At 43.5% G+C, this 27813-nt stretch overlaps 1 protein-coding gene across 4 annotated transcripts in view; it reads right to left on the bottom strand.

Moving 5' to 3' along the window:
• The window catches only part of LOC132405016 (coiled-coil domain-containing protein 68-like), a 91321-nt gene that overhangs the window by 54398 nt on the left and 9110 nt on the right, over positions 1-27813 (bottom strand). For all 4 annotated transcript variants that reach the window (XM_059989709.1, XM_059989710.1, XM_059989707.1 and 1 more), the window contains exons 2-4: positions 19261-19400; positions 16316-16393; positions 4045-4194 (exon numbers count right to left, since the gene is read on the bottom strand). In XM_059989709.1, coding sequence (XP_059845692.1) covers positions 4045-4194; positions 16316-16393; positions 19261-19377 — 345 coding nt within the window. In that variant the 5' untranslated portion in view covers positions 19378-19400. The remainder of the gene's footprint in view (positions 1-4044; positions 4195-16315; positions 16394-19260; positions 19401-27813) is intronic.

Here is a 27813-nt window from a genome sequence, read left to right as displayed (position 1 = left end):
CTGTAGGGCCTGTACTGTGCTGTACTGCTCTATGTAACCCACAGCTTTGTTGTGTGAGAATTGCAGATGTGCAGAATGCAGGATTGGATGACATAATTGACCAGCGATAGTTTCAACAATAATACAGGAGTATTATAATGGCATGAAGAGGTGATATCTGAAAAGGATGTTTCCAATAGTGAAGAACCAAAGACCAGAGGGCACAGCCTCAGAATAGAAGGACATTGTAAATTTTTATTTTAAATTCCACCATTTAGGGCCCCAAACAGTCTTCCCAGGTGAGGCAACACTTCACTTGTGAGTCTGTTGGGGTCATCTATTGCATCCGTTGCGGCCTCCTCTACATCGGCGAGACCCGACGCAGATTGGGGGACTGCTTCGTTGAGCACCTCTGCTCCGTCCGCCACAACAGACAGGATCTCCCATTTGCCACCCACTGCAACTCTGCTTCACATTCCCATTCGGATATGTCCATACATGGCCTCCTCTTCTGCCATGATGAAGCCAAACTCAGGTTGGAGGAGCAACACCTCATATACCATCTGGGTAGCCTCCAGCCCCTTGGTATGAACATCGAATTCTCCAACTTCTGGTAATTCCCTCCCTTCCCCCATCCCACTTTCACTCTACCTCCTCTTTGAGCTGCCTATCACCTCTCTCATGATTCTGCCTTCTTCTACTACCCATAGCGCTTTCCCCTTTCATTCCTTCTTCACCTCTCCACCCTATCCCCTCCCTGCTTCCCCTCCCCCACCCCTTGATCTTTCCTCTGATTGGTTTTTCACTTGGCACCTTCCACCCTCCCCCCCCAACTTTCTTTATAGGGCCCCTGCCCCTCCTTCTTCAGTCCTGACGAAGGGTCTCGGCCTGAAACGTTGTCTGCTCATTTCAACGGATGTTGCCCGACCTGCTGAGTTCCTCCAGCTTGTTTGTACGTGTAAATTTCTATAGTTGTTACCATGGAGAGCACTCTAACTGGCTGCATCACCATCTGGTATGAATGGGGGTTGGGGGTTCATGGTGGTGTGTGAGGGCTACGGCACAGGATCGAAATAAGCCACAGAGAGTTGTAAAATTAGTCAGCTCCATCATGGGCACCGGCCTCCCCAGCATCAAAGACATCTTCAAGGAACGATGCCTTAAAAATGTGGCATTCATCATTAAGGACCCCCATCACCCAGGTCATGCCTTGTTCTCATTACTACCATTAAGGAGGAGGTACAGAAGCTTGACGATACACATTTATAGATTCAGGAACAGCTTCAACCCCTCTGTCATCTGATTTCTGAATGGACATTGAACCAATGAACAGTACCTCACTACTTTTTTGTTTCTACTTTCGCATTGCTTATTCAATTTAACTATTTAGTATATATACTGTACTTACAGTAATTCAGTTTTTTTCTATTATTACGTATTGCATTGGTTCCTAAGGTTGTCATAGCCAGGGTGGTAGTGGGGATAATCTCCCGCTACCTATAAAGTGCTCCAAATGGCGTGCGTCTCTTAGCAACCTCTAACAACCAAGTCCAACTCTTGGCCTTCACATGTGGCTTGGCTACTAGGCCCGGCGGAACTCTTTCTCCTGACAAGCGAAGGGGCAAAGGCAGACCACTGGTACCTCAAAACCAGGTGGGGCTCGTCAGCCTTGGATGACAACTCACCTGATTTTTAAACCTCCACTGCCTTGCGGCCATACCTTCCCATGGGAAAGGCTTTGGGAGTAAACCCCGAGGAAGAAATCCAGAGCTGGGATCCCTAAGGCAGTTTGATGTTGTTTACAACTTTACTCTGACAACCTCTGCGACAACACTGGTGCCAAGCTGTATCAGCACTTGCCCTTCCCTTGGACCACATCAGTGACGTGGAGATGGGGATCCCGCTGCATGGGCAACAGCCAGTTCTTCAAATCTTCTTGCCCAGGCTTGCACCCTGGAGAGGACACAGTCCACCAGAGGCACAAACTCATGATCCCCAGGATAGATGGCTGCCTACTTCGTATTACATTGTACAGCTGTCACAAAGACAATAAGTTTGATGACCTGTGCCAGTTATATCAAATCTAATTCTGAGGATGTCCCTATAGAACAGCAATGATCTTATTGTCTTCTTCAAGAAGAAAGAGCACATTGGTTTCTGTGACTAACTATGCTTTCTCATAGTGATGTTGGTTGAGGGAGGAATTTTAACAAAGGCAAGTTGAGAACTGCATTATTTCTAATGCCAGATAAACAACATTCTGCCCAAAGGAAAAACATCTTAAGCCAAACAACCTCCCACAGTACTGAATTCATGACCCGTGCTCCCGCCTGTAGATCCAGTTTGCTTTCCTATTGCACCATAGTCTCTGTCACAACATTTAACAAGCCATAGCTTGAGTAACACACTCAAAATACTCGAGGAATTCAGCAGGTCAGGCAGCATCTATGGAGATGTAGGTCCAGAGGAAGTTCACAAGAATGATCGCAGGAGTATTTGATGGCTCAGGGTCTGTATTCACTGGGCTTTAGTAGAATAGGGGAAGGGTGATCTCACTGAAACCTATCAAATATTGAAAGATCTGGATAGAGTAGACATGGAGAGGATATTTCCTACAGTGGAAGAAGTCTAGGACCACAAGACACAGCCTCAGAATGGAAATATGTGCAGTCAGAACAGCACTGAGGAGAGTTTTATTTAGTCAAAGGGTGGTGAATCTCTGGAATTTATTGCCACAGTCAGTTGTGGAGACAAGTCAAGCAGAGATTGCTAGGTTCTTGGTTAGTCAGGGTGCCAAAGCCTATAGGGAGAGGCAGGAGATGTGGTTGAGAGGGATAATGGATGGGGAGGCAGAGCAGACTCAATGTGCTGAATGGCCTAATTCTACTCCTATGTCTTGTGATATGGTCTTATGGTTTTGATAAAACAATGCATTCTTGTATCCAACTCGATAAGAGAGAAAACACCAACTCCAATTAACTACTTAAAACTACAAAACTACGTTTATTAGGACAGAACACAGCAAGCATTAAAATAATTATCCAGGCATGCTTGGGCCCCTCTCACTGCAGCACTCCTCCAGTACTGCCTGATCTGTGGTACTGTTCATGGCCAGCCCAATGGTGAAACCCCAAAAGAACTACCCCAAGCCCCCAAATGTTCTATTTTATACTGTTCCACTGATATGAAATTCTGCTGTAAGTGGACCAATACATAGCACCATCTCAAACCATTGAATTAGAACCAATCATCACTCGTCACCTCTATTTACAAATACCATCCCTTGAGGACCTCCGTTAGTCTGGGTTAACTATGGATGGGGCATCCCAGTTGCCTACATGATATGCATGCCAGTATGATATGGAGAGACAACAGCACCCATACAGCAGGCCACCCCTCTCCACGCAGCTGATGAGCCCAAAGGAACATTAGAGATCTATGCAGTTCAGCACCAGCGGCATCGCAGCAGTTGCCGGTCAGTGTTGAACGGAATTTAAGACAGCCTTAGGGAATTCAGCTCTGGATTTTCCCCTTGGGGTTTACTCCCAAAGCCTTCCCCATGAGTGGGTATAGCTGCAAAGCAGCAGAGGTTTGAGATCAGAGTTTTCCTTCTCCAAGATGAGCTGCCAACCATAGCAGACAAGCCTCGAATGTCTAAAGTGACTGGTTTTTAAGGCCAGTAGCCTGCCTTTGCCCCTTCTCCTATCAGTAGAAAGGGTTCCACCAGGCTTGTGAAGGCCAGGAGCTGGACCTAGTTGTCAGAGACAGCTTGAGATGCGTGCCACTGAGAGCATTAACAGCAATTGGGGGCTTAATCCCACCATTTCCCCTGGCTAAAAACAACCTCAGTGAGTCCCTTGCCTGTGTTCAACTGACTTCCACAATGTTCCCACATTAGTGACCAATGCACCTGCAGCCAGCTCTGCTACATTCAAGGCCACAGTGGTGGTGAGATGTTCAACAAGCACAAAGATTAACCCTTTACAATACAGGAGGGGAACAAGCAGTTGACTTATTGGGCCAAGACCCTTCATCAGGAGAAGTTTATGATTTGCCACACCATACCTGTATAGCCAGTTCTTTGTTTTCTTGTAGAAGAGCGCAAAGCTCTGCATCCTTGGCTTTAATCTCATCCAGAATCTGATGATACTTGGAACACAGTTCAGTCATAGACGGGTCAGATTCATTTGTATCTTTTGACTCTGCCAGTGGTATCTGTAAAAAATCACATAAAGTGTTTTAAATCCATATGATATAGGAAAAGAATTAGGCCATTTGGTCCATCACATCTGCTCTACCATTTCATCATACCATTTTCCTCTCAGTCCCAATATCCAGCCTTCTCCCAGTAACCCTTCATGCCCTGACTGATCAAGAACTATCAACCTCAGTGGAGGCTAGCTCAGTAAATATATAAATAGACAATAGACAATAGGTGTAGAAGTAGACCATTCGGCCCCTCAAGTCTGCACCGCCATTCTGAGATCATGGCTGATCATTCACTATCAATACCCAGTCCCTGCTTTGTCCCCATATCCCTTGATTCCCCTATCCATAAGATACCTATCTAGCTCCTTCTTGAAAGCATCCAGAGAATTGGCCTCCACCATCTTCCGAGGCAGTGCATTCCACACCTCCACAACTCTCTGGGAGAAGAAGCTCTTCCTCAACTCTGTTTTAAATAACTGACCTCTTATTCTCAATCCATGCCCTCTGGTACTGGACTCTCCCAACATCTGGAACATATTTCCTGCCTCAATCCTATCAAATCATTTTTAAAAGACAAGGCTGGGTAGATTTTTGCATAGAAGGGGAATTGAGTTATGGGGAAAAGGCAGGTAGGTGGAGGTAAGTCCATGGTCAGATCAGCCATGATCTTGTTGAATGGTGGAGTGGGCTCGACGGGCCAGATGGCCGACTCCTTCTCCTATTTCTTATGTTCTTGTGTTCTCTGCCCTAAATATACTCAATGACTTGGCCATTGGGTTTTGTTACTTTGATAAAATTCCATCTTCCCCAGAACATACTGGTGCAATCCTGCACTGCCAACATTGAGACCATCCTTGCATGACACTCAGGTTGTATTATTATTTTTTGTGCTTCTGCATGTTTACTGCTATCTTATATATGCTACAGGAATGTGTGGTGTGTGCTGTGCATGACTGTGTGTGGTGTTTTGCACCATGGCCCTGGAAGAATGCTGTTTTATCTGGTTACGTTCATGGGTATTCACGCATGGTTGAATGACAATTAAACGTGAGCATCAGCTGTAACATTCTGGTTTGTTGCCACATCCTCTCACAACATATGAAAACTAAAGTAAACTGTCAGGTCAGAAGAAAAGATTACCATCACTGCAGAACTTGTATGTGTCCAGGACAAAGAAACAGACAGGAAAAATCATTGCGGACCCCGCTCACTCAGCAAACTGCCTTTTCCAAAAGCCCCCTTCTGGAATACACTTTAGGGCTATTAACAAAATAACCACACCATCTTAAAAGTTTCTTCCCCAGGCAGTTAATCTGATCTACCATTCTATGTAGCCCCCCCACCTCCAGTCACTGCACTGCATTTCAAACCACTTTTTTATAATGCTGTTTATGTCTACAGGGAGCATTGTCACAGGAAAGTAGCATCCAGCTTCAGGAACCCTACCACACAGGCCACCAGAAAGAAGGTACCAAAGCCTTGGGACTCACACCACCAGATTCAGGAACAGTTATTACCCTTCAACCATCAGGTTCTTGAACCAGAAGGGACAACTTCTCAATTTCACTCACCCCATCACTGATCTATGGATTCACTTTCAAGGACCAATCATCTCATGTTCTCGATCGTTCAAGGTTTAAAGTACATTTATTATCAAAGTACAGATATGTCACCATATACAACCCTGGGATTCATTTTCTTGCAGACATAGTAAATAAATACATAATAGAATTAATAACCAGAATAGGTTCAATGGAAGATCTCACCAGCTGGGCATTCAACCAATGTGCAAAAGACAACAAACTGCAAATACAAAATGGAAGAAATAATAATGATAATAATAGTACGTAAATAATAAATATTGAGAACATGAAATGAAGAGTCCTCAAGAGTGAGTTCACTAGATTGAAGGATCATTTCAATGATGGACGAGTAAAGTTTTGTGAAGTTATCCCCTCTGGTTCAAGACCATAATGTTTGAGGAGTAGTAACTGTTCCTGAACCTGGTGGTGTGAGTTCTGAGGCTCCTGTACGTTCTTCCTGATGGCAGCAATGAGGAGAGAGCATGATCTGTGTGGTGGGGGTCCCTGATGATGTAAGCTACTTTCCTGTGACAATGCTCCATATAGATGTGCTCAATTGTGGGAAGGCCATAAGGATTTGGAGAATGGGAATCCTAGCAAACTGGCTTGTAATTCACAAAAATTTATTGTGCTTGCAGGAGAATGAATGTATGGTAAATGGGAGGCTTTTAAACATGAAATAGGGAGAATTCAGGTACAGCATGTTCTATTTGGAATGAAGGGAAAACTGGCAAGTTTAGGGAATCTTGGATGAAGAAGAATACTGAGAAAATCTGGTCAGGAAAAAGAAGGAATAATATGCTAGATATCGGATCTAGGGTCAAGCAGTCCCTTGAGTATAAAGAATATTGGAATACATTTAAGAGTGAAATTAGGAAATTAGATTTAGAGTTGGCACAAATATAGATTTAGGGGTGCCATGATAGTGTACTGGTTAGTGCAACGCTATTAAGTTCGGGACTTTGAATCTCACTGCTGTCTGTAATGGAGTTTGTACATTCTCTCCTTGACTGTGTGGGTTTCCTCCAGGTGCTCCGGTTATCTACCATAGTCCAAAGATGTACAGTCAGGGTTAGTCATTTGTGGGCATGCCATATTGGCACTGAAACTCTTGGGCTGCTCAATAATTTGACTTAACACAAACGATGCATTTTTATGTACATGTGACAAGTAAAGCTAACCTTTGATCTCAAAAACATTTATTTTGCAAATACCGGAAATCCAGAGTAACACACACAAAATGCTGGAGGAACTCAGCAGGTCAGACAGCTTCTACAGAGAAGAATAAAAAGTGAGTGTAATCTTTAATCTTTTCTAACTTCCAGGAAGTGCTCCTCTCTGATTTCCTTCTCTTGGTTTTCCCTTATCCCTGTGCCCTCTTTACCTCCTGTCTTCACCTTACCCCCACCCTTGTGTGACCTACTCATTATCCACATCTTCCTCACTCTGATTCCTCACTTCCTTCTCTCTATCACACAGTTTACTCTTCTCTCCTTTTGGATTCCTTCTTCTTCAGACCTTTGCCCTTTCTGCCTATTACCTCCCAGATTCTCAATCATTTGCTTTTACCCCCTCCCTCCCCCACCTTCCTATTTTCCTGTCTCACCTATTACCTACCAGCTCATAGTCCTCTCCTTCACTGCCCCCCAGACTTTTATTCCAGCCTCTGACCACTGTCTTGGTCCATCAGCCCAAAATGCTGACTGTTCATTCCCCTCCATAAACGTTGCCTGACCTACTGAGTTCCTTGAGTATGTTATGTGTTTTGCTTCAGATTTCCAGAATCTGCAGAAGCTCTTGTGTCTGAATTCTCTGGTGGAGCTTGGACAAGATTTGTGCTGATATCCCAAAATTGCCATCACAATGTTGGCAAATGCCAGCAGTTCAAATTCTTGACCATAAACTACACTCAGTGGCCATGTTATTAGGTAAATCTGTACAACTGCTCATTAATTAAATATCTTATCAGCCAATCATATGGTAGCAACTGCATAAAAACATACAAAGGCAACACGAGTGAATCTGCAGATGCTGGAAATAAATAAAAACACAAAATGCTGGCAGAACTCAGCAGGCTAGACAGCATCTATTGGAGCTGGTAGTGACAATGATTCAGGCCAAAACCCTTCATCAGGAAATCCTTCATTGGGCTAAAACCCTCCTGATGAAGGTTTTCGGCACGAAACATCGTCACTACCTCCTCCATAGATGCTGTCTGGCCTGCTGAGTTCTGCCAGCATTTTGTGTTTTTTATAAAAACATACAAATATGGTCAAGAGGTTCAGTTGTTGTTCAGACCAAACATCAGAATGAGAAAAAAATTTGATATGAGTGACTTTGACCATGGAATAATTGTTGGTGCCAGACGGGGTGGTTTGCGTATCTCAGAAGCTGCTGATCTCCTGGGATTTTCATATAACAGTCTTTAGAGTTTACAAAGAATGGTGCAAGAAACAAAAAAACAAGTGAGTTGCAGTTCTGTGAGCAATAAATGCTTTGTTATTGGGAGAGATCAGAGGAGAATGGCCAGACCGGTTCAAACTGGTGACAGTAAATCAAATTAACACATTTTACAACAGAAGTGTGCAGAAGAACATCTCTGAATGCACAACACGTTGAACCTTGAAGTGGATGGGCTACAGCAGTAGAAGGCAATGAACATACACTGAGAGACCATTTGAGTAAATACACGAGGTAGCTAATAAAGTGGCCATTGAGTGTATATCTCAATTCCAAACAAAGCAATTCATTAATAGAAGGTTCTCAGCCCGAAACGTCGACAGTGGAAGGGTCTCGGCCCGAAACGTCGACAGTGGAAGGGTCTCAGCCCGAAACGTCGACAGTGAAAGGGTCGAGGCCTGAGACGTCGACAGTGGAAGGGTCTCGGCCCGAAATGTCGACAGAGGGTCTCGGCCCGAAACGTCGACAGTGGAAGGGTCTCGGCCCGAAACGTCAACAGTGGGTCTCGGCCCGAAACGTCGACAGTGGAAGGGTCGCAGCCTGAAACATTGACAGTGGAAGAGTCTCGGCCCGAAACGTCGACAGTGGAAGGGTCACGGCCCGAAACGTCGACAGTGGAAGGGTCGCGGCCCGAAACGTCGACAGTGGAAGGGTCTCGGCCCGAAACGTCGACAGTGGAAGGGTCTCGGCCCGAAATGTCGACAGTGGAAGGGTCGCGGTCCGAAACGTCGACAGTGGAAGGGTCGCGGCCCGAAACGTCGACAGTGGAAGGGTCTCGGCCCGAAATGTCGACAGTGGAAGGGTCGCGGTCCGAAACGTCGACAGTGGAAGGGTCTCGGTCCGAAACGTCGACAGTGGAAGGGTCACAGCCCAAAACATTGACAGTGGAAGAGTCTCGGCCCGAAACGTCAACCGTGGGTCTCGGCCCGAAACGTCGACAGTGGAAGGGTCTCGGCCCGAAACGTCAACAGTGGGTCTCAGCCCGAAACGTCAACAGTGGAAGGGTCGCAGCCCGAAACATTGACAGTGGAAGGGTCTTGGCCCGAAACGTCAACCGTGGGTCTCGGCCCGAAACGTCGACAGTGGAAGGGTCTCGGTCCGAAACGTCGACAGTGGAAGGGTCACAGCCCAAAACATTGACAGTGGAAGAGTCTCGGCCCGAAACGTCAACCGTGGGTCTCGGCCCGAAACGTCGACAGTGGAAGGGTCTCGGCCCGAAACGTCAACAGTGGGTCTCAGCCCGAAACGTCAACAGTGGAAGGGTCTCGGCCCGAAACATTGACAGTGGAAGGGTCTTGGCCCGAAATGTCGACAGTGGAAGGGTCTTGGCCTGAAACGTCGACAGTGGGTCTCGGCCCGAAACGTCGACAGTGGGTCTTGGCCCGAAACGTCAACAGTGGAAGGGTCTTGGCCCGAAACGTCGACTGTGCTTCTCCTTATAGCTGCTGCCTGGCCTGCTGTGTTCCACCAGCATTTTGTGTGTTTTGTCCGAATTTCCAGCATCTGCAGATTTCCTCATGTTTGCTAACTAATGGAGCAGCTTTCGGGGAATTTTTATCAAGGTAGGTGGAGCAGAAATCCATTGTTATGAATAGAAATTCCCAAGGAATGACAATGAAGTACAATATTAGGTGTGACAACAAGGATAACTCTTGCATCACTTAGGGTGTAGCATGGAACAGGTGGTGTCATATAGTGAGTCAAATCATATTTTGTTCTGGGCATATGTACTCAAGTAAAAACAACATTAAAAGTTAAAATATGACTAAGTTAGTCATAAGGTGACTAACAATGTCAGAATCAGAATCAGGTTTAATATCACTGACATAATGTATGTCATGAATTTTGTTGTTTTTCAGCAGTGGTATAGTTCAATATATAATTATTTTTTAAAAACTGTATATTATAATGTTATTTATAAATATGTATATGCCAATAAGTAGTTCAAAAAGAGAGCAAATAAAGAAAAAAAAGGGAGGTAGCATACATGGGTTCAATATCCACTCAGAATTCTAATGGCTTAAAACTCACACTACCAGGGGTTCAGGATCAGTAATTGACCCTCAACCATCAGGCTCTTGAACCAGAGGGGATAACTTCTCTCAACTTCACTCACCCCTTCACTGCTGCTCCCACAATCTATGGATTCATTTTCAAGGACCTTTCCCCTCATGTTCTTGAAAATGAATCTCAGGGTTGTATATGGTGACATTTATGTATTTTGATAATAAATTTACTTTGAACTTTGAAGTTTGAAGAAGCTGTTCCTATGCTGTTGAGTACAAGATGATAAGAGGCATCGATCGAGTGGACAGCCAGAGACATCTATCCAGGATAGAAATGGCTAATACATGGGGACATAATTTTAAGGTGATTGCAGGAACATATCGGGGAGGATGTCGAGGTAAGTTTTTTTTTACACGGAATGGTAAGTCCATGGAATGCTCTGCCAGTGGTGGTCACAGAGGCAAATATAGAAAAGGCATTTAATAAACAATTAGGCATATAGATAAATAGAAAAATGGGTAATGCAGGGTGAAAGGATTAGACTGGTTTCTGAGTAAATTTAAAGGTTCACACAACATCGTGGATCGAATAGCCTGCACTGTACTGTACTGTACTGTGCTGTTCAATGTTCTAAGTACTATATTAGTGTGGTGAACTACGTGTGCCTGTCTGGATAAAATAAAAGCCGATATCTCGCCTTTACGTCTCAGAGTGAGTTATTGATGGTGCATCAATTTTATTGACTGGAAGAAGGAACCAACAGTGAGTGACCACCATACTACATCCTGGAGACTGAGAGGCCGGGCTCAGGCTAAGATCGCCTTTATACAGGGGTCTGTGGGAGGAGCCACAGGAGCAGTCAGCAGGGGGCGTGTCCAGACAGGTATATGTAGTTCACCACAATTAGAGGACTAGACGGAAACAAAATTTCTATTGATACTATATTTTCAAAACCTTTTCACACAACAAATCAATTAACAGATGATGAAGAGTATTGATAATGGCTGGGGTCACCTATCCTGTAAAGACACACTCCAGAAAAAGACAATGGCAAACCCACTTCTGTAGAAAACTTGCCAAGAACAATCATGGTCATGGAAAGACCATGATCGCCTGCATCATTCTAGGCACGTTACAAAACAAACAACTGACAAGGAAGGAACAATTACATCTTTTTTAGAAGCGCATTTGTTTTCTCCCCAGTTTTAACTTAATTTAATTATGATGGGTGTAAATTGGGTAAATGTATGCAGGCTTTTTCCCCTAAGTTTGGGTGAGATCATTGGTTGAGGGTAAAAGGTGAAAAATTTGATTGGAACACAAGGGGGAACTTTTTTACTCAGAGATTGGTGAGAGTGTGGAACGAGCTGAGGGAGGATGTGATGAATATGGGTTCAATTTCAACATTTAGGAGAAATTAGGATAGGTACATGGATGGAAGGGGTATGGAGGTTATGGTCCAGGTGCAGATCAATGGGGCCAGTCAGAATAATAGTCCAGCTTGAACTAGATGAGTCAACAGGCCTGTTTCTCTGCTACAATGTTCTATGACTCTATGATTCAATTAACGCAATTTAATTTAACTTCATTGTGTTTTTTTTCTAATTGGTTCATGTGATTTTGAATACTTCTCAATGTCAAAGATATTCACAGAGTTTAAATAACAAGGAGCATTTTGACATGAATACTGGATGTTATATAGAACATGGAACAGTACAGTACAGTGCAATACAAGTTCTTAAGCCCGTAACGTTGTGTCATCTATTTTACCTACTCTAAGATCAATCTAACCCTTGCCACCTACAGAACCCTCCACTTTCCTATCATCAATATGCCTATCTAAGAGTTTCTTAAGTGTCCCTTATGTATCTGCCTCTACCACCACCCCTGGCAGGGGTCTCCATGCACCCAATACACTGTGTAAATATCCTATCTCTGACCTCCCCCTATGCTTTCCTCCAATCACCTTAAAATTATGCTCTCTCGTATTAGCCATTTTCACTCTGGGAAAAAGTCAGTATTGCTATCTGCTTGTGCTAGCTGACCCTTGCTCTCTGCTGCCACAGGCTTCTCTCATGCACTGGGAATCAGCTTCCTTGAGGAGGATGGTGCCCTGGACCAGCTAGAATGAACAACATAATCTGGTGCAGAAGCAAATGACTTCAAGGCAGAGGAAGGTCTAACGCACTGTGAGACAAGTAAAAAGTTTAAAGTTCTAAGCAATTGTATTTTCAAAGTATATACTGTATATGTCACCATATACAATCCTGAGATTCATTTTCTTGTTAGCATACTCAATAAATCCATAATAGAATCAATGAAAGACTGTATCAACTCAGGCATTCAACCACTGTGCAGAGACAATAAACTACAAGTACAAAGAGGAATAATAATAATAATAATAATAATAAATAAGCAATAACTATCAAGAACATGAGATGAAGAATCTTTGAAGGAGAGTGCATAGGTTTTGGGAACATTTCAATGAAGGGGCAAATGAACTTGAGTGAAGTTATCCCCTTTGGTTCAAGAGCCTGATGGTTGAGGGCTAATAACTGTTCCTAAACATCATGGTGTCCTATTGATAATGGATTACTGTTGGCATGCTGCTGAGGGTAGCTGGCAGTGTCATACCCTGGTGAGATAGGGACATGCATATCCTAGCCTGCAAAGTCAGCTCTGGCAGACAGGAAGGTGGTTCTGCAGTGTGTCATGGAAAGCGAAGGGGATGACAAAGCACAGAGAATGTCCTGGTCATCCACTGCAACCAAGGAAGGACCCAGTTTGTGTCACTACTTTGTACCACCGGACGTGGATTTCTGAGGTCAAGATAGTGGAACTGGCCCAGTGCAATGGCTTTTCTGCTTTCAAAATTCTCCCGCCAAAAGTCCCCTGTCATTGTTGGACAGGACAGACAACCATCACAGTTGACATACATCAACTTTCCCCTACCCTATATCCTATGACTAAGTACAGCTCTAATGCCATATTTAGGTTTGCTAATGACATCTTTGTTATTGCTCAAATCAAATCTAGATGCAAATTGGCATAAAAGAGGGAGTTTGAAAATTTGGTTGAATGGTGCCTCAACAACAATTTCTCACCCACCATCAGCAAAACCAATGAACTGATTGTTGATTGGAGGAGAAGGGAACTGGAGGTCCATTAGCCAGTTTTCTTTGGGAAACTGGAGGTGGAGAGGGTCAGTAACTTTAAATACATGGCATCACCATTTCAGAGAATTTGGCCTGGGACCAGCAAGTCAGTGCCATTATAAGAAGGTACAACAGCACTTCTACCTTCTAAGAGATTTGTGTAGATTTGACATGTCATCTAAATCTTCGACAGTCTTCCTTAGATGCACAGTGGACAGTATCCTGACTGGTTGTATCATGACCTGGTTTGAAAACACCAATTCCCAGGAACAGGAATGTCCACAAAAACTGGTGGATACAGCTCAGCCCATCATAGGTAAAGCCACCCCCATTATAGAGCACGTTCACAAGGAGCACTGCCAGAAGAAAGCAGCATCAATCATAAAGGACCTCCACCATCTAAGCCATGCTCTCTTCTCACTACTATCATTGTTGGCAGGAGGTAAGGAGCCGTAGGTCCCACTCCACCAGTCACAGAGTGCACAGAAACAGGCCCTTCAGCCCTTCTAATCCATGCTAAAGCCATTTAAACTACCTATTCCTATTGACCGGCTCCAGTACCATAGCCTTCCATACCCTACCATCCATGTACCACCCCAAATTTCTCTTAAACAAGCTTGCATGTACCACTTGTGCTGGCAGCTCATTCCACACTCTCACGACCCTCTGACCCTTCACATTCCCTTAAACATCTCACCCTTCATATTTAACCAATGACATCTAGCTGTTGTCCCACCCAACCTCAATGGAAAAACCGTGCTTGCATTTACCCTATCTATACCCTTCATAATTTTATATACCTCTATCAAACCTCTCAATCTTTGATGTTCTGAAGAATGCAGTCCTACCCTATTCAATCTTTCCTTATAACTCAGGTCCTCTAGACCCAGCAACATCCTTGTTAAGGTTCTCTGTACTCTTTCAACCTTATTTACCCCATTCCTGTAGGTATGATGGAAACAACAAACTGCACACAATACTCCAAATTAGGGCTCTCCAATGTCTTATAAAACTTCAACATAATATCCCATCTTCTGTACGCAATACATTGATTTATGAAGGCCAATGTGCCAAAAGCTTTCTTTACAGCCCGATCTACCTGTGATGCCATTTTCAATCAATTATGTCTTTGTATTCCCAGATCCCTTTGTTCTACGACACTCCTCAGTGCCCTACTCTTCATTGTGTAAGACCTACCCTGGTTGGCCCTACCAAATGCAAATCCTCACACTTGCCTGCATTAAATTCCATCTGCAATTTTTCAGCCCATTTTTCCAGTTGATCTAGATCCCTCTGATCTAGATCCTTCCTCACTGTCCACTACACCCCCAATCTTAGTGTCATCCACAAATTTGCTGATTCAGTTTACCACATTTTCATCCAGATCACTGAAGAAGATGATAAACAGGAAAGGACTTAGCACTGATCCCTGCTGCACACCACTAGTCACAGGCCTCCAGTCAGATAGGTAACCCTCTATTACTACTCAAACACGAGGAAAACTGCAGATGCTGGAAATTCAAGCAACACACACAAAATGCTGGTGGAACACAGCAGGCCAGGCAGCATCTATAGGGAGAAGCACTGTTGACGTTTTGGGTCGAAACCCTTCAACAGAACTAACTGAAAGGAAAGGTAGTAAGAGATTTGAAAGTAGGAGGGGGAGGAGGAACTCTGAAATGATAGGAGAAGACCGTGGAGGGTGAGATGAAGCTGAGAGCCGGAAAGGTAATTGGCAAAAGGGATACAGAGCTGGAGAAGGGAAAGGATCATGGGACGGGAGGCCTAGGGAGAAAGAAAGGGGGACGGGAGCACCAGAGGGAGATAAAGAACAGGCAGAGTGATGGGCAGAGAGACTAAAAAAGGAAGAGGGAGAAAAAGATTAAATATATCATGCAAACACAAAGAAATCTACAGATGCTGGAAATTCAAACCCTTCATCAGGACGAAGGGTCTCAGCCCGAAATGTCAACAATGCTTCTCCTTATAGATGCTGCCTGGCCTGCTGTATTCTACCAGCATTTTGTGTGTGTTGTTTAAATATATCAGGGATGAGGTAAGAAGGGGAGGAGGGGCATTAATCTATCTGCCCATCACTCTGCCTGTTCTCCATCTCCCTCCAGTGCTCTCCTCCCCCTTTCTTTCTCCCTAGGCCTCCTGTCCCATGATCCTTTTCCCTCTCCAGCTCTGTATCACTTTTGCCAATCACCTTTCCAGCTCTCAGCTTCATCCCACCCCCTCCGGTCTTCTCCTATCATTTCGCATTTCCCCCTCCCCCTCCTACTTTCAAGTCTCTTACTATCTTTCCTTTCAGTTAGTCCTGACGAAGGGTCTTGGCCCGAAACATCGACAGTGCTTCTCCCTAGATGCTGCCTGGCCTGCTGTGTTCCACCAGCATTTTGTGTGTGTTACCTCTATTACCACTCTCTGGCTTCTCCCACAAAGCCAATGCCTAATCCAATTTACTACCTCATCCTGAATGCCGAATCACTGAACCTTCTTGACCAGCCTGCCATGTGCGACTTTGTCAACTGCTTTACAAAGTTCATGTAGTCAACATCCAGTGTCTTGCCTTCATCCACTTTCCTGGTAACTTCCTCAAAAAACTTTATAAGATTGGTTAGACGTGACCTGCAACACATGAAGCACTGCTGACCACCCTTAATCAGTCCATGTCTATCCAATCCTTTAAAATACATTCCAATAACTTTCCCTCAACTAATGTCAGACCCATCAGCCTATAAATTCCTGGTTTTGGATGTATTATGTTTCTTTATTTTCCTGTAACTGCCTGCAAGAAAATGGATCTCAATGTAGAATATGGTGATGCAGTATGCATATTTTAATAATTAACTTACTTTGACTTTGACATCGTCCGCCAGCTGCAGTAAGATCAGCAAACACATCTAATAGTACCTTTACCTCTTGAGTTGGGCTGTGAATTAGTCCATCTTCAGCTTCAAACATCTCCCATCGCAGATTCTGTAGTGTAATTCGCATCTAGGAGGATAACAGTTTGGGAAAAATCAGAATTTCAACAACTCTGAATCTGTTGATAAATCAAATTCTTGGGGCTCCTATGGATTTTGTCTAAAATGAAAAGTAGTTCTTCACCTGTTTTTGCTAAATGTTTAATGCTTTATAACACTCGTAACACAAAATAATAATTCTCTGAAATCTCAAAAGTTCAGCGTCCAGAAGCAGAATCAGAATCAGGTTTATTATCAGATATACATTGTGAAATTTGTTGCTTACCAACAGCAGTACAGTGCAAAACATAAAGTATTACTATAAGTTACAATAAGAAATATAAAAAGTGCAAAAAGAGAACAAAGTAGTGAGGTATTCATGAACCATTCAGAAACCTGATGGTAGAGGGAAAGAAGCTGTTCCTAAAATGTTGAGTGCGTTTTTTCAGGCTCCTGCACCTCTTCCCTGATGGTAGTAATGAGAAGAGGATGTGTCCTGGATCTTCAGGGTCCTTAATGACGGATGTCACCTTCTTGATAGACATCTCCATAGCCTATTGAAGATGTCCTCAATGGTGGGGAGGGTTGTACCCATGATGGAGTTCACAGGGTTTCTCATACTTCCTTCAAGTTCTCCAGGTCCAATTTCACAGGCTTTTCCTTAAACTAACTGGGAACCTAAATTCCGCACTTCCATAACACTCAACTACTTAACTACTTCCCACACTCGATTTAAATCATCAAGGATCCATTCTGCATTCCCTTTAAACTGGATAAATTAAAATGCTGCTACTAAATATCTAAAGAATATGAATTAAAATTATGTTGGAATATTAATAAATCTATAGAAACTCTGCCACTCTGACTCCACCAAATTTGTAAGGGTATCAGATTATCAGAGTTAGAATATAAAACATAAAACAGTAGAGCACATGAGAAAGCCCTACAATGTTGTGCTCAACTAATAAAATTAGTAATCAAATGACCCATTACTTGTCTATCACTGAACTGTTCCCAAAAACTATGGACGTCAAGGATGTCTTAGAGCAGTTGCAGAAGATTCTCAAGGGGGACGATGAGCAGCCATAGGTCATGGTGCATATTGGCACTAGTGACATACGTAGCAAGGGGAAGAGATCTTCACAGTGAGTTTTGGGAATTAGGAAAGAGGCTGAGGAGAAAGACTTTCAAAGTAGCATTCTCTGGATTACTCCTAGTGGCATGTATGAGTCAGGGCAGGAATAGAATGATAGTATAGATGAATGAATGGCTGTGGAACTGGTGCCGGGCAGGGCTTCAGATGCTTGCATCATTGAAACCTCTTCTGGGGAAGGGGGTGACCTGTACAAGAGGGTGGGAAGCACTGAACCTGAAGGCAACCAGTATCCTGGCCAGGAGGTTCTCCGGTGCTGCTCGGGAGGGTTTAAACTAGTTTTGCAGGGGGTTGGAACCAGAACACCAGGTCCGAAAGTGGAGGGATGGAGAGAAAGGTAGATGTCAGGAAGGAGCAAAGTAAACAGGTACGACAGGATGGACAGTTTGAAGTGTGTGTATTTTAACGCTGGGAGTGTTATGGGGAAAGGTGATGAAGTTAGAGCATCAGTCAATACACAGAACTATGATGTGGTATATCCATTACAGAGACTTTATTGAGAGAGGGACAAGAATAGGTGATCAATATCCCAGGGTTTCGATTATTTAGAAAAGATGGGGGGGGGGGGGAGGCGGAGTTGCGCTACTCATTAGAGACAATATCGTAGCTGCACTTAGAGGGGCCAGAATAGTGTCTACATGGGGAATACTCAAAAACAGGAAAGGTGGAATCCCTCTGTGGGACTGCACTGCAGACACCTCCCCATCCCCCAACAGTGAGCAGTTATGGAACAGTGACCACAACACCATAAGTTTTAAGATAGCTATAGATAAAGATAAGTATAGACTCTGCTGTTCGAACAACTTCTCAGCACACTTATATTTAGCAAATGACGTCAGCCACTAATCTTCAAATCTGAATATATGTAGACTTAGTTTAAAATGCAACTCTGAATAATAGGTTCCTAAAAGCCTAAATCACAACGCTGATTAAAATCCACTTAGATGTCTGCGGAGTGGGTGCAATTTCGGATGTATGAAATTTACATGTAGTTTCAACGAAAACCATTGTAGATACATTGTAAATATGGAAATGTTTAGCACATAAAATATTAAGCCCCATGTTGGGTTAGCCAGATCTTTCCACCAAAAGCATTGCCAATTAATGCCTGCTTCATATCCACCAGTACTTTCCTCCAGTGATTTCATTCATGCAACAACATTTGCGGGGGAGTATTAAGTTGGAGAAGGACAAATTACAAAAGCATTTGAAAGGAGCTAAGGAGTGTTAATTGACAACAGCTGGTTTTGGGCAAGTCCAAATCCAACATGTGAAGGATTTAAGAGCATTTGGAAAACTATGGTCTAATTAGAGAGAGCCATCTAGGCTTTGTGCAGGGCAAGTCATGTATTACCAACTTGATTGAGTTTTTTGATCAGCTGATGAGTGTGATTGATGAAGGTAGAGATGTGGATGTGTCTGCCCTACATGGATTTTAGTAAGGTGCTTGACTAAGTCACTCATGGCCTTTCTCCTGCCTTCTCCCTGTGACCCTGATTAATCAAGAACCTTTCAACCTCCATTTTAAATATACCCAATGACTTGGCTTCCAAGGCCATATGTGACTATGAATTCCACAGATTCACCCCCCCACCTGAATAAATTATCCTTCACAGGAGACACGGGTGGTTATTTTGATTTATCCACCTGTAGATCAAAAGCAAAGTATCCATCTGTGGCTCCTATGGAGCCATATATTCACTCAAAAGCAAAGTAGATTGTCATCAGAATTATTAATATTTCACCTTTTTAATGTATTCAGTCTCTTCTTTGATTTGTGAGAGAGCAGATCCATAAAGTGGTTTTCTTTCTTCTTTTTCATGATTGTTGACTTCCAATGCCTTGATTTCACTGTGGTACATTGTGGGCACAATAATTATATAACCTTATTTGAAGAACAAAAAGAAAGATATTAGAGAATCCTATATATTGCTTTGATGTTTCATAACTCTGAATGGTGTGTTTGTACTTCTTCTAATCAGATGTACATTCAGTAGCCACTTTATTAGCTACCTCCTGCACCTAATAAAGTGGCCTTTGAGTGTATGATGGTGCCTTCCTTTTGCTGTAGCCCATTTATTTCAAGGTTCAACATGTTGTGCATTCAGAGATGCCCTTCTGTACACCATTATAAGACCATAAGACCATAAGGTATATGATCAGAATTAGGCTAATTGGCCCATTGAGTCTTCTCCAACATTTCATCATGGCTGATCCATTTTTCCTCTCAGCTGCAGTCTCCTGCCTTCTCCCCGTATCCCTTCATGCCCTGACCAATCCCCAATCTCCTACCTTCTCCCCAGATCCCTTCATGCCCTGACCAATCCCCAATCTCCTACCTTCTCCCCGTATCCCTTTATCCCCTGACCAATCCCCAGTCTCCTACCTTCTCCCCATATCCCTTCATGCACTGACCAATCCCCAATCTCCTACCTTCTCCCTGTATCCCTTTATCCCCTGACCAATCCCCAATCTCCTACCTTCTCCCCGTATCCCTTTATCCCCTGACCAATCCCCAGTCTCCTGCCTTCTCCCCGTATCCCTTCATGCCCTGACCAATCAGGAATCTCTCAGCCTTTGCCTAAAATATACGTAAAGGCTTGGCCTCCACCGCTGTCTGTGGCAACAAATTTCAGAGTCATTTGAGTTTCTGTTGCCTTCCTGTCAGCACGAACCTGTCCAGCCACTTTCTTCTGATCTCTCTGACACTACCCACAGAACTGCCATTCACTGGATTTTTTAATTTGCTTTTTGCTCCATTCTCTATAAACTCCAGCAACTGTCAAGAATGAAAATCCCAGGAGATCAGCAGTTTTTGAGATACTTAAACCACCCCCCATCTGGTACCAACAACCATTCCACAGTCAAAGTCACTTCAAACTTTTAGAACAGAAGTAAGGAAGAATTCTTTTAGCCAAAGAGTGGTGAATCTGTGGAATATTCTGCCACAGACTACAGTTGAAACCAAGTCTGTGGGTATATTTAAAGCAGAAGTTAGATAGATTCCTGATTGGTTGCAGCATCAGGGGTATGGTAAGAGGGCAGGTGTATGGGGTTGAATGGGACCCAGGATAAGCCATGATGAAATAGCAGAGCAGATTTGATCAGCTGAATGGCCTAATTCTGCTCCTATGTCTTATGGTCTTACGATCACATTTCTTCCCCATCCTGATATTTGGTCTGCACAACAACTGAACCCCTCGATCATATCTTCATGCTTTAGTGCAGTGAATTACTGCCCCGTGATTGGATGATTAGATATTTGCATTGATGAGCAGGTGTACAGATGTTCCTAATAAAGTGGCCACTGAGTGCATGATGAACATTCAGATCAGACCATTGGTAAATTTTCTTGTGTAACTGTTCCAAATGAAGATTGGCTATCCAAAACATTGCCGCCATCCAGCACAGATTAAAAGATTTGCTTTTTTTTTAATATATTTGTCTGTCTGCCTATTTACTTACTGGGATACAGTGTAGAACAGGGCTTTCCAGCCCTTTGAGCCATGCCACCTAGCAGCCCCTGATTAAACCCAAGCCTTGATCATGGGACAATTTACAATGACCAATTAACCTACCAACTGTTACATTTTTGGACTGTGGGATGGAACCGGAGCACCCAGAGAAATCCAAGCAATCACAGGGAGAGCATACAAACTCCTAACAGACAGTGGCTGGAAACATACAACAAAACATATATCCTTGAGATTAATTTTGATGCAATGATATCAAAAAGTAAAGAAATACAATAACATTTTTGAAAAACTATAGATAAACAAAGTGATAAAGGATCTGCATGATCAGTAGGCAAGACTTGCTTTTCACTGTACCTTGGTACACATGACAATTATGAACCAATTCCAATTCTGCCACAGGCCATAGTAGTGCTTAATGATCAAAGTAAACTTATTGTCAAAATAGGTATATGTCACAATGTACTATATTGAGATTCATTTTCTTGCAGGCATTTAAAGGAAAATAAAAAAATACAATTGAATTTATGAAAATTTGACACAAACGTGACTGACATACGATGTGCAAATAAAAATTAATAATACTGAGAACATAAATTGTAGAGTTCATCCACCATCCCTGTCCTGTTGAAAGTTTGATGACCACTGCTGTGTTTCTCAACATGCTGCTGTATAAATTACTGACACAACATAGTTAAGGATATAGGACCATAAAATATAGGAGCAGAAGTAGGCTATTCAGCCCATCGAGTCTGCTCTGCCATTCAATCATAATCTGATCCAATAATTCCAGTCATCCCCACTCCCCTGCCTTCTCCCCATACCCTTTTTTGCCCTGGGTAATCAAGAACCTATCTATCTCTGCCTTAAATACACCCAATGACTTGGCCTCTATGGCTGCTTGTGGCAACAAATTTACTACCCTTTGACTGAAGTAATTTCTCCTCATCTCAGTTCTAAATGGACATCCTTCAACCCTGAAGTTGTGCCCTCTTGTCGTAGAATCCCCTACCATGGGAAATAACTTTGGCATATCTAACCTGTTCAGGCCCTTTAACATTTGGAATGTTTCTATGAGATCCTCCCTCATTCTCCTGAACTCCAGGGAATACAGCCCAAGAGCTGCCAGATGTTCCTGTTACGGTAACCCTTTCATTCCTGGAATCATTCTCGTGAATCTTCTCTGAAGCCTCTCCAATGTCAGTATAAATGTCAATATAAGTTCCTTCTAAAATAAGAAGCCCAAAACTGCATACAATACTCCGTGTGGTCTCACCAGTGCCTTATAGAGCTTAAACATCACATCCCTGCTCTTATATTCAATACCTCTAAAAAAGAATGCCGACATTGCATTCGTCTTCTTCACAACTGACACAATCTGAAGGTTAACCTTTAGGGTATCTTGCACAAGGACTCCCAAGTCCCTTTACTTCTCTGCATTTTGAATTCTCTCCCCATCTAAATAATAGTCTACCCATTTATTTCTTCCACCAAAGTGCATGACCATACACTTTCCAACATTGTATTTCATTTGCCACTTCTTTGTCCATTCCCCTGAACTATCTAAGTCTCTCTGCCGGCTCTCTGTTTCCTCAGCACTACTCGTTCCTCCACCTATCTTTGTATCATTGGCAAATTCAGCTACAAATTCATTAATACCGTAGTCCAAATCGTTGACATACATTGTAAAAAGTAACAGTCCCAACACCGACCCCTGTGGATCTCCACTGGTAACTGTCAGCTAGCCAGAATAGGATCCCTTTATTCCCACTCTGTTTTCTGCCGACCGGCCAATGCTCCACCCACACTAGTAACTCACCTGTAATTCCATGGGTTCTCATCTTGCTAAGCAACCTCATGTGCGGCACCCTGTCCATGGCCTTCTGAAAATCCAAGTACACCATGTCTACTGCATCTCCTCTGTCTACCCTGCTTGTAATTTCCTCAAAGAATTGCAGTATTCAGGAGGATTTTCCTTTCAGGAAACCATGCTGGCTTTAGACTATCTTGTCATGTGCCTCCAGGTACTCTGTAATCTCATCCCTAACCATCGATTCCATCAACTTCCCAAGCACTGATGTCAGGCTAACAGGTCTATAGTTTCCTTTCTGCTGCCTCCCACCCTTCTTAAATAACAGAGTAACATTTGTAATTTTCCAGTCATCTGGTACAATGCCAGAATCTATCGATTCTTGAAAGATCGTTGTTAATGCCTCCACAATCTCTCCAGCTACTTCCTTCAGAACCCGAGGGTGTATTCCATCAGGTCCTGGAGATTTATCCACCCTCAGACCATTAAGCTGCCTGAGCGCCTTCTAAGTAATAATTTTCACTGCACAAACTTCACTTCCCAAATATTCTTAAATGTCCAGTATACTGCAGATGTCTTCCACTGGAAAGACTGTTTCAAAGTACGTATTCAGTTCCTCTGCCATCTCTACACCTCTCATTACAATATCTCCAGCGTCATTTTGTATTGGTCCTATATCTACCCTCAACTCTCTTTTACACTTTATATACTTAAAAAAAAGCTTTTGGTATCCTATACCAACCTTCTCTTGAACATTCCTCTTGCAGCTGAGTCAATCTCCTTTATACACCTCTGAATGACAAATGTGGACAGACTTGTGTAATATGACACACCACCTGTTCACACTGTTACAATATAAACCTTCTGCCTTTCTGTTTAAACGTCTCTGCTTATGATGTACAATTTGGTAAGAACAAGGCAAAGCCTAACAATTTTTTAACTTTTTCTCCCCCCCCCCCCCCCCATATTTTGCAACCTTGCTACAGGCTCAATGTCAGTCTCGACTTTACTGCACTTTCCCATGTTTGCATGACCTCTTCCACCTTCTGAAGGTGTTGACAGAAACTAGTTGTGGGTAAAGATAAGTTTTCTGCAGGCACTACTTGTAATAAATATGCAACACTGAGCAATACAATGGCAGGTAATGACTTCAATGGGTCAGAATCACAATCGGAATCAGGTTTATTACCTCTGACAGATGTTGGGAAATGTGTTGCTTTGTGGCAGCAGTACAGTACAATGCATAAAAGAACTATATACTACCCTTTTTCTCACCCCTGATGGGTGGTATTTATGTGGATTTTTTCTTCAATCATATGTCCAGAGGCTTGGGAGCTTGAGGGTTCAGCACAGTATCCTCGCTGATCCACATTTATTACGATTGCTTTCTTCCTATCCTTGTCCAGTATTACCATGTCTGGTTGGCTGGCCAGTAACCGCTTATGGAAGTCCCACAGGATCCCAGCTCTGTCATTCTCCATACCTTCTCAGGCGTTTCCCATTTGGACTTGGGAGTGTCCAATCCACACTTGTTCCTGTGCTGTGCCATTTTGTTAGTGCCATTCACCGTATGCAGTCCCTGCCTGCATCTTGCACCCTGCCACTATGGGCTGGAACATTTCAGTGGATTCCTTGCACAATCTTCATCTTGGATCTTGTCTGGTGTGATAGACCCAGCTTCTATTGCTCTTGTGTAGCCATGAGCAGTACCTCTGTGCTCTCCCTCAGCCCTGCCATTTCCATTTATTGGTGGGACTTTCTAATGTCAGCCACCTCTGGTATCTGGCAATGGTACATCCCATGTAGTGGTTTTTCCTGCCATGGCCTCTGGCTTTGCTTAACCCACATCCATTTCCATGTCCTCTGACTGTTGTCTGAGGTATTCTCCTAGCAGGTCATCCTTGGGGGCCATCTTCCTGATATACTCATGGATGTTTCACATTTCTTCCAGGACTGTGGCCCTGACACTTCCAAGTCCCTGTCCTCCTCTATTCCGGCAGGTGTACAGTCGCTTCACGTTGGACTTTGGATGGAGTCCTCCATGTATTGTCAGTAGTTTCTGGGTCTTGATGTCAGTGGCTTCCAGTTCGTTCCTTGGCCTGCACACTGTTATGGCTGGATTTTTGATGACTGGTAGGGTGAATGTGTTGATGGCTCTGAGCTTGTTCTTCCCATTCAGCTGGCTTTTTAGGACCTGTCTCACTCTTTGGAGATACTTGGATGTTGCAGCCTTCCTTGTGTCCTCATTATGGCTTCCATGCGCCTGCATGATCCCCAGGTATTTGTAGCTGTCCTGTACATCTGATATGTGGCCTTTAGGTAACTCGACTCCCTCAGCCTCGATGGGTTTGCTTCTTTTCACTACCATCCGGCTGCACTTTTCCAGCCCAATGACATCCCAATGTCTTTGCTGTACACCCTTGTCAGGTGGATTAGTGAGTCAAATGTCTCTTCCATTTCTGGCAAATAGCTTGATGTCACCCATGTACAGGAGGCGGCTGGTGGTCTCTCCACTCTTGAACCTGTGCCCATGTCCAGTCTCTGAGATGATCTGGCTGAGGGGGTTCAAGCCTGTGCAGAACAGTGATGGGGATAGCGCATCACTCTGGTATAGTCCACATCCGATGGCCACTTGTGCTATTGACTTCGAGTTAACCTCTAGCATTGCATTCCAATGGCCCATTGAGTTCTTGATGAAGGTCCTTAGTGTCTTGTTGACCTTGTACAGAGACAGGTATTCCAGGATCCATGTGTGGGACATTGAGTCATATGCTTTCTGGTAGTCAGTCCAGGCTGTGCTTAGGTTGGTTTGCCTGGTCTTGCAGTCTCACATGACTGCGTTGTCTACCAGTAGTTGGTGTTTGGACCCTGTGGTTCCATTACCAATCTCCATCTGAGCGGGTCTCAGGAATTTACACACATGTTCCCTCAGCTCGGTGGCTATGATGCCTGACTGGAGCTTCCACGTTGTTGACAGGCGGGTTATAGGCCAGTAGTTAGATGGTGGTGCTCTGTTGTGAGGACCCTTCTCTATGAGTACTGTCCTTCCTTGAGTTAACCAGTCGGGGTGGGAACCTGCTTCAAGCATCTAGTTTATCTGAGCTACCAGCCGTGTTGTTAGTTTGTTCAGCCTACAGGCATGGATCATGTCAGGCCCTGGTGATGTCCAGTTCTTCATACTTGCTCCCTGTTGCTGGACATCTACTGCTGTGACGGTGACTGGTTCTTCCTCTGGGAGATTGCAGAGGCTTGCTTGTTTGTCTTTCAGCCACTGGGCTCTGGCGTTATGTGATGCTTCTTTCTGCCATATACTCTTCCAGTACTCCTCAGATGCTGTATTGGTAGATTCAGGTACTGGCATGTTGTTGGTCTGGGACTGTGCAAATAATTCTCCTGGTTCTTTGGAGAAGAGTGCATAGACTAACTGAAAGGTGGGAAGACCTAAGGCTTGTCTCAGCTATTATGGAAGTCCATAGCTGAAGCCCTGGAAACTGTCAAGTAACAGTTAACAGCTCTGGCTACCAGACTACAGAGGTACACTAAGGACGCAGAGGCCACGCAAATACTATTTTGTTCCATTCCAGCTTTTTTGGATTCCAGTTAATTGGGACAAGTTAGGACCAGTACATTTTGGCCCAACTAAGCTGCTGCCACAATTTTGCCGAAGTTTCATGGAAATAGTTAAAAAGTTATAAAAAATACAAACTGAGTAGCAAATTGCTTATTTAAATGAAATACACAACATATAAGAACACTGCCATTAGAATTACAGTACTACAGAACTGTATATTAGTTTTGAACAGTCATTGATGGAGGAATTAAGTGAGGGTCTGCAATGAAGAAAATCAGGACAGGCACCTAGTGCAGATAATGGACTGCCTTCATACATGTTTTGATGATTGCATCCTCCAAATCTTCACTCTCATTGTAACATTCAAGATGATTGTCAACAGATAACTCAAATTCTTCATCGTCCCTAACTTGTTGACATAGTGAAATCATTTCATTTTCACTCCTGGCTGTTTCTGGCATCTCCAAGCTTGAACGCTTGAAACCACAGTGAGCAAAACAGTTCTGAATTGTCTCATTGCTTATGTCTCACCAACTCTCAGTGATAAAAATCACTGAATACAAACACACGCAACTTGTGTTATTTAAAAACTGTTAGTTTTAAGCATGGCGTAGTGTACAGTGACCACTAAAGTGCACACGACTGACACTAGTAAAAACCAGTTTGGCAAGTTTCCTGCCCCATTAAGCGGTTTAGTGTCCCAAATAAATGAAGGAAATCAAGGCAATTTTCTAAATTTATCTTTGTTTTTAAGAGTTGCCCCAATTAACTGATGGCCAATTAACTTGAATACACACACACATACAGATATATATATAGACACACAGGGTCAATTTCAACATTTACAAGGCACATGGATGGGAAGGGCACAGACGCCAATGGTCTAGTGCAGGTCGAAGGGACTAGGTAGATAAATGATTTGGCACAGACTCAATACTGAAGGACCTGTTTCTATGCAGTATTGTCCTATGACTCTACAAACATGCCACGGGACACCAAAGATGAGAAAACAAGGCTCAAATCCCAAACACAAGAGTTTCTGCAGATGCTGGAAACCTTGAGCAACCCAGAACAACAGCGGGTCAGGCAGCATGTATGGAGGGGAATAAACAGTCAGCTTTTCAGGCAGAGCAACTTCATTGGGATTCGAAAGGAAGTGCTTGGAAAAGAAGCTAGTGATAGATGGAAGTGGTGAAGCTTGTGAACAAGAAGGAATCTAATAGTTGAGAACAGTGGACCATAGAAGAAAGGGAAGGAGGAAGGGCACCAGAGGGAAAAAATTGTTGGCAGAATTCTGTCTGAGTAGCCTACAGAGAGCTGTACAACACTGTACTGTTGTCACATAACAAGTTCCACAACATTTCTTAGTGATAATAAACCTGATTGTGATTCAGATACATAATATACATGAACATTGTCATTGGTGAAGGAACCATACAACAAT

Source organism: Hypanus sabinus, chromosome 14, assembly GCF_030144855.1.
Source record: "Hypanus sabinus isolate sHypSab1 chromosome 14, sHypSab1.hap1, whole genome shotgun sequence".
Classification (NCBI taxonomy): domain Eukaryota; kingdom Metazoa; phylum Chordata; class Chondrichthyes; order Myliobatiformes; family Dasyatidae; genus Hypanus; species Hypanus sabinus.
Note: the sequence above shows the minus strand (reverse complement) of the source record. Positions and strands in the feature narration are given on the sequence as shown.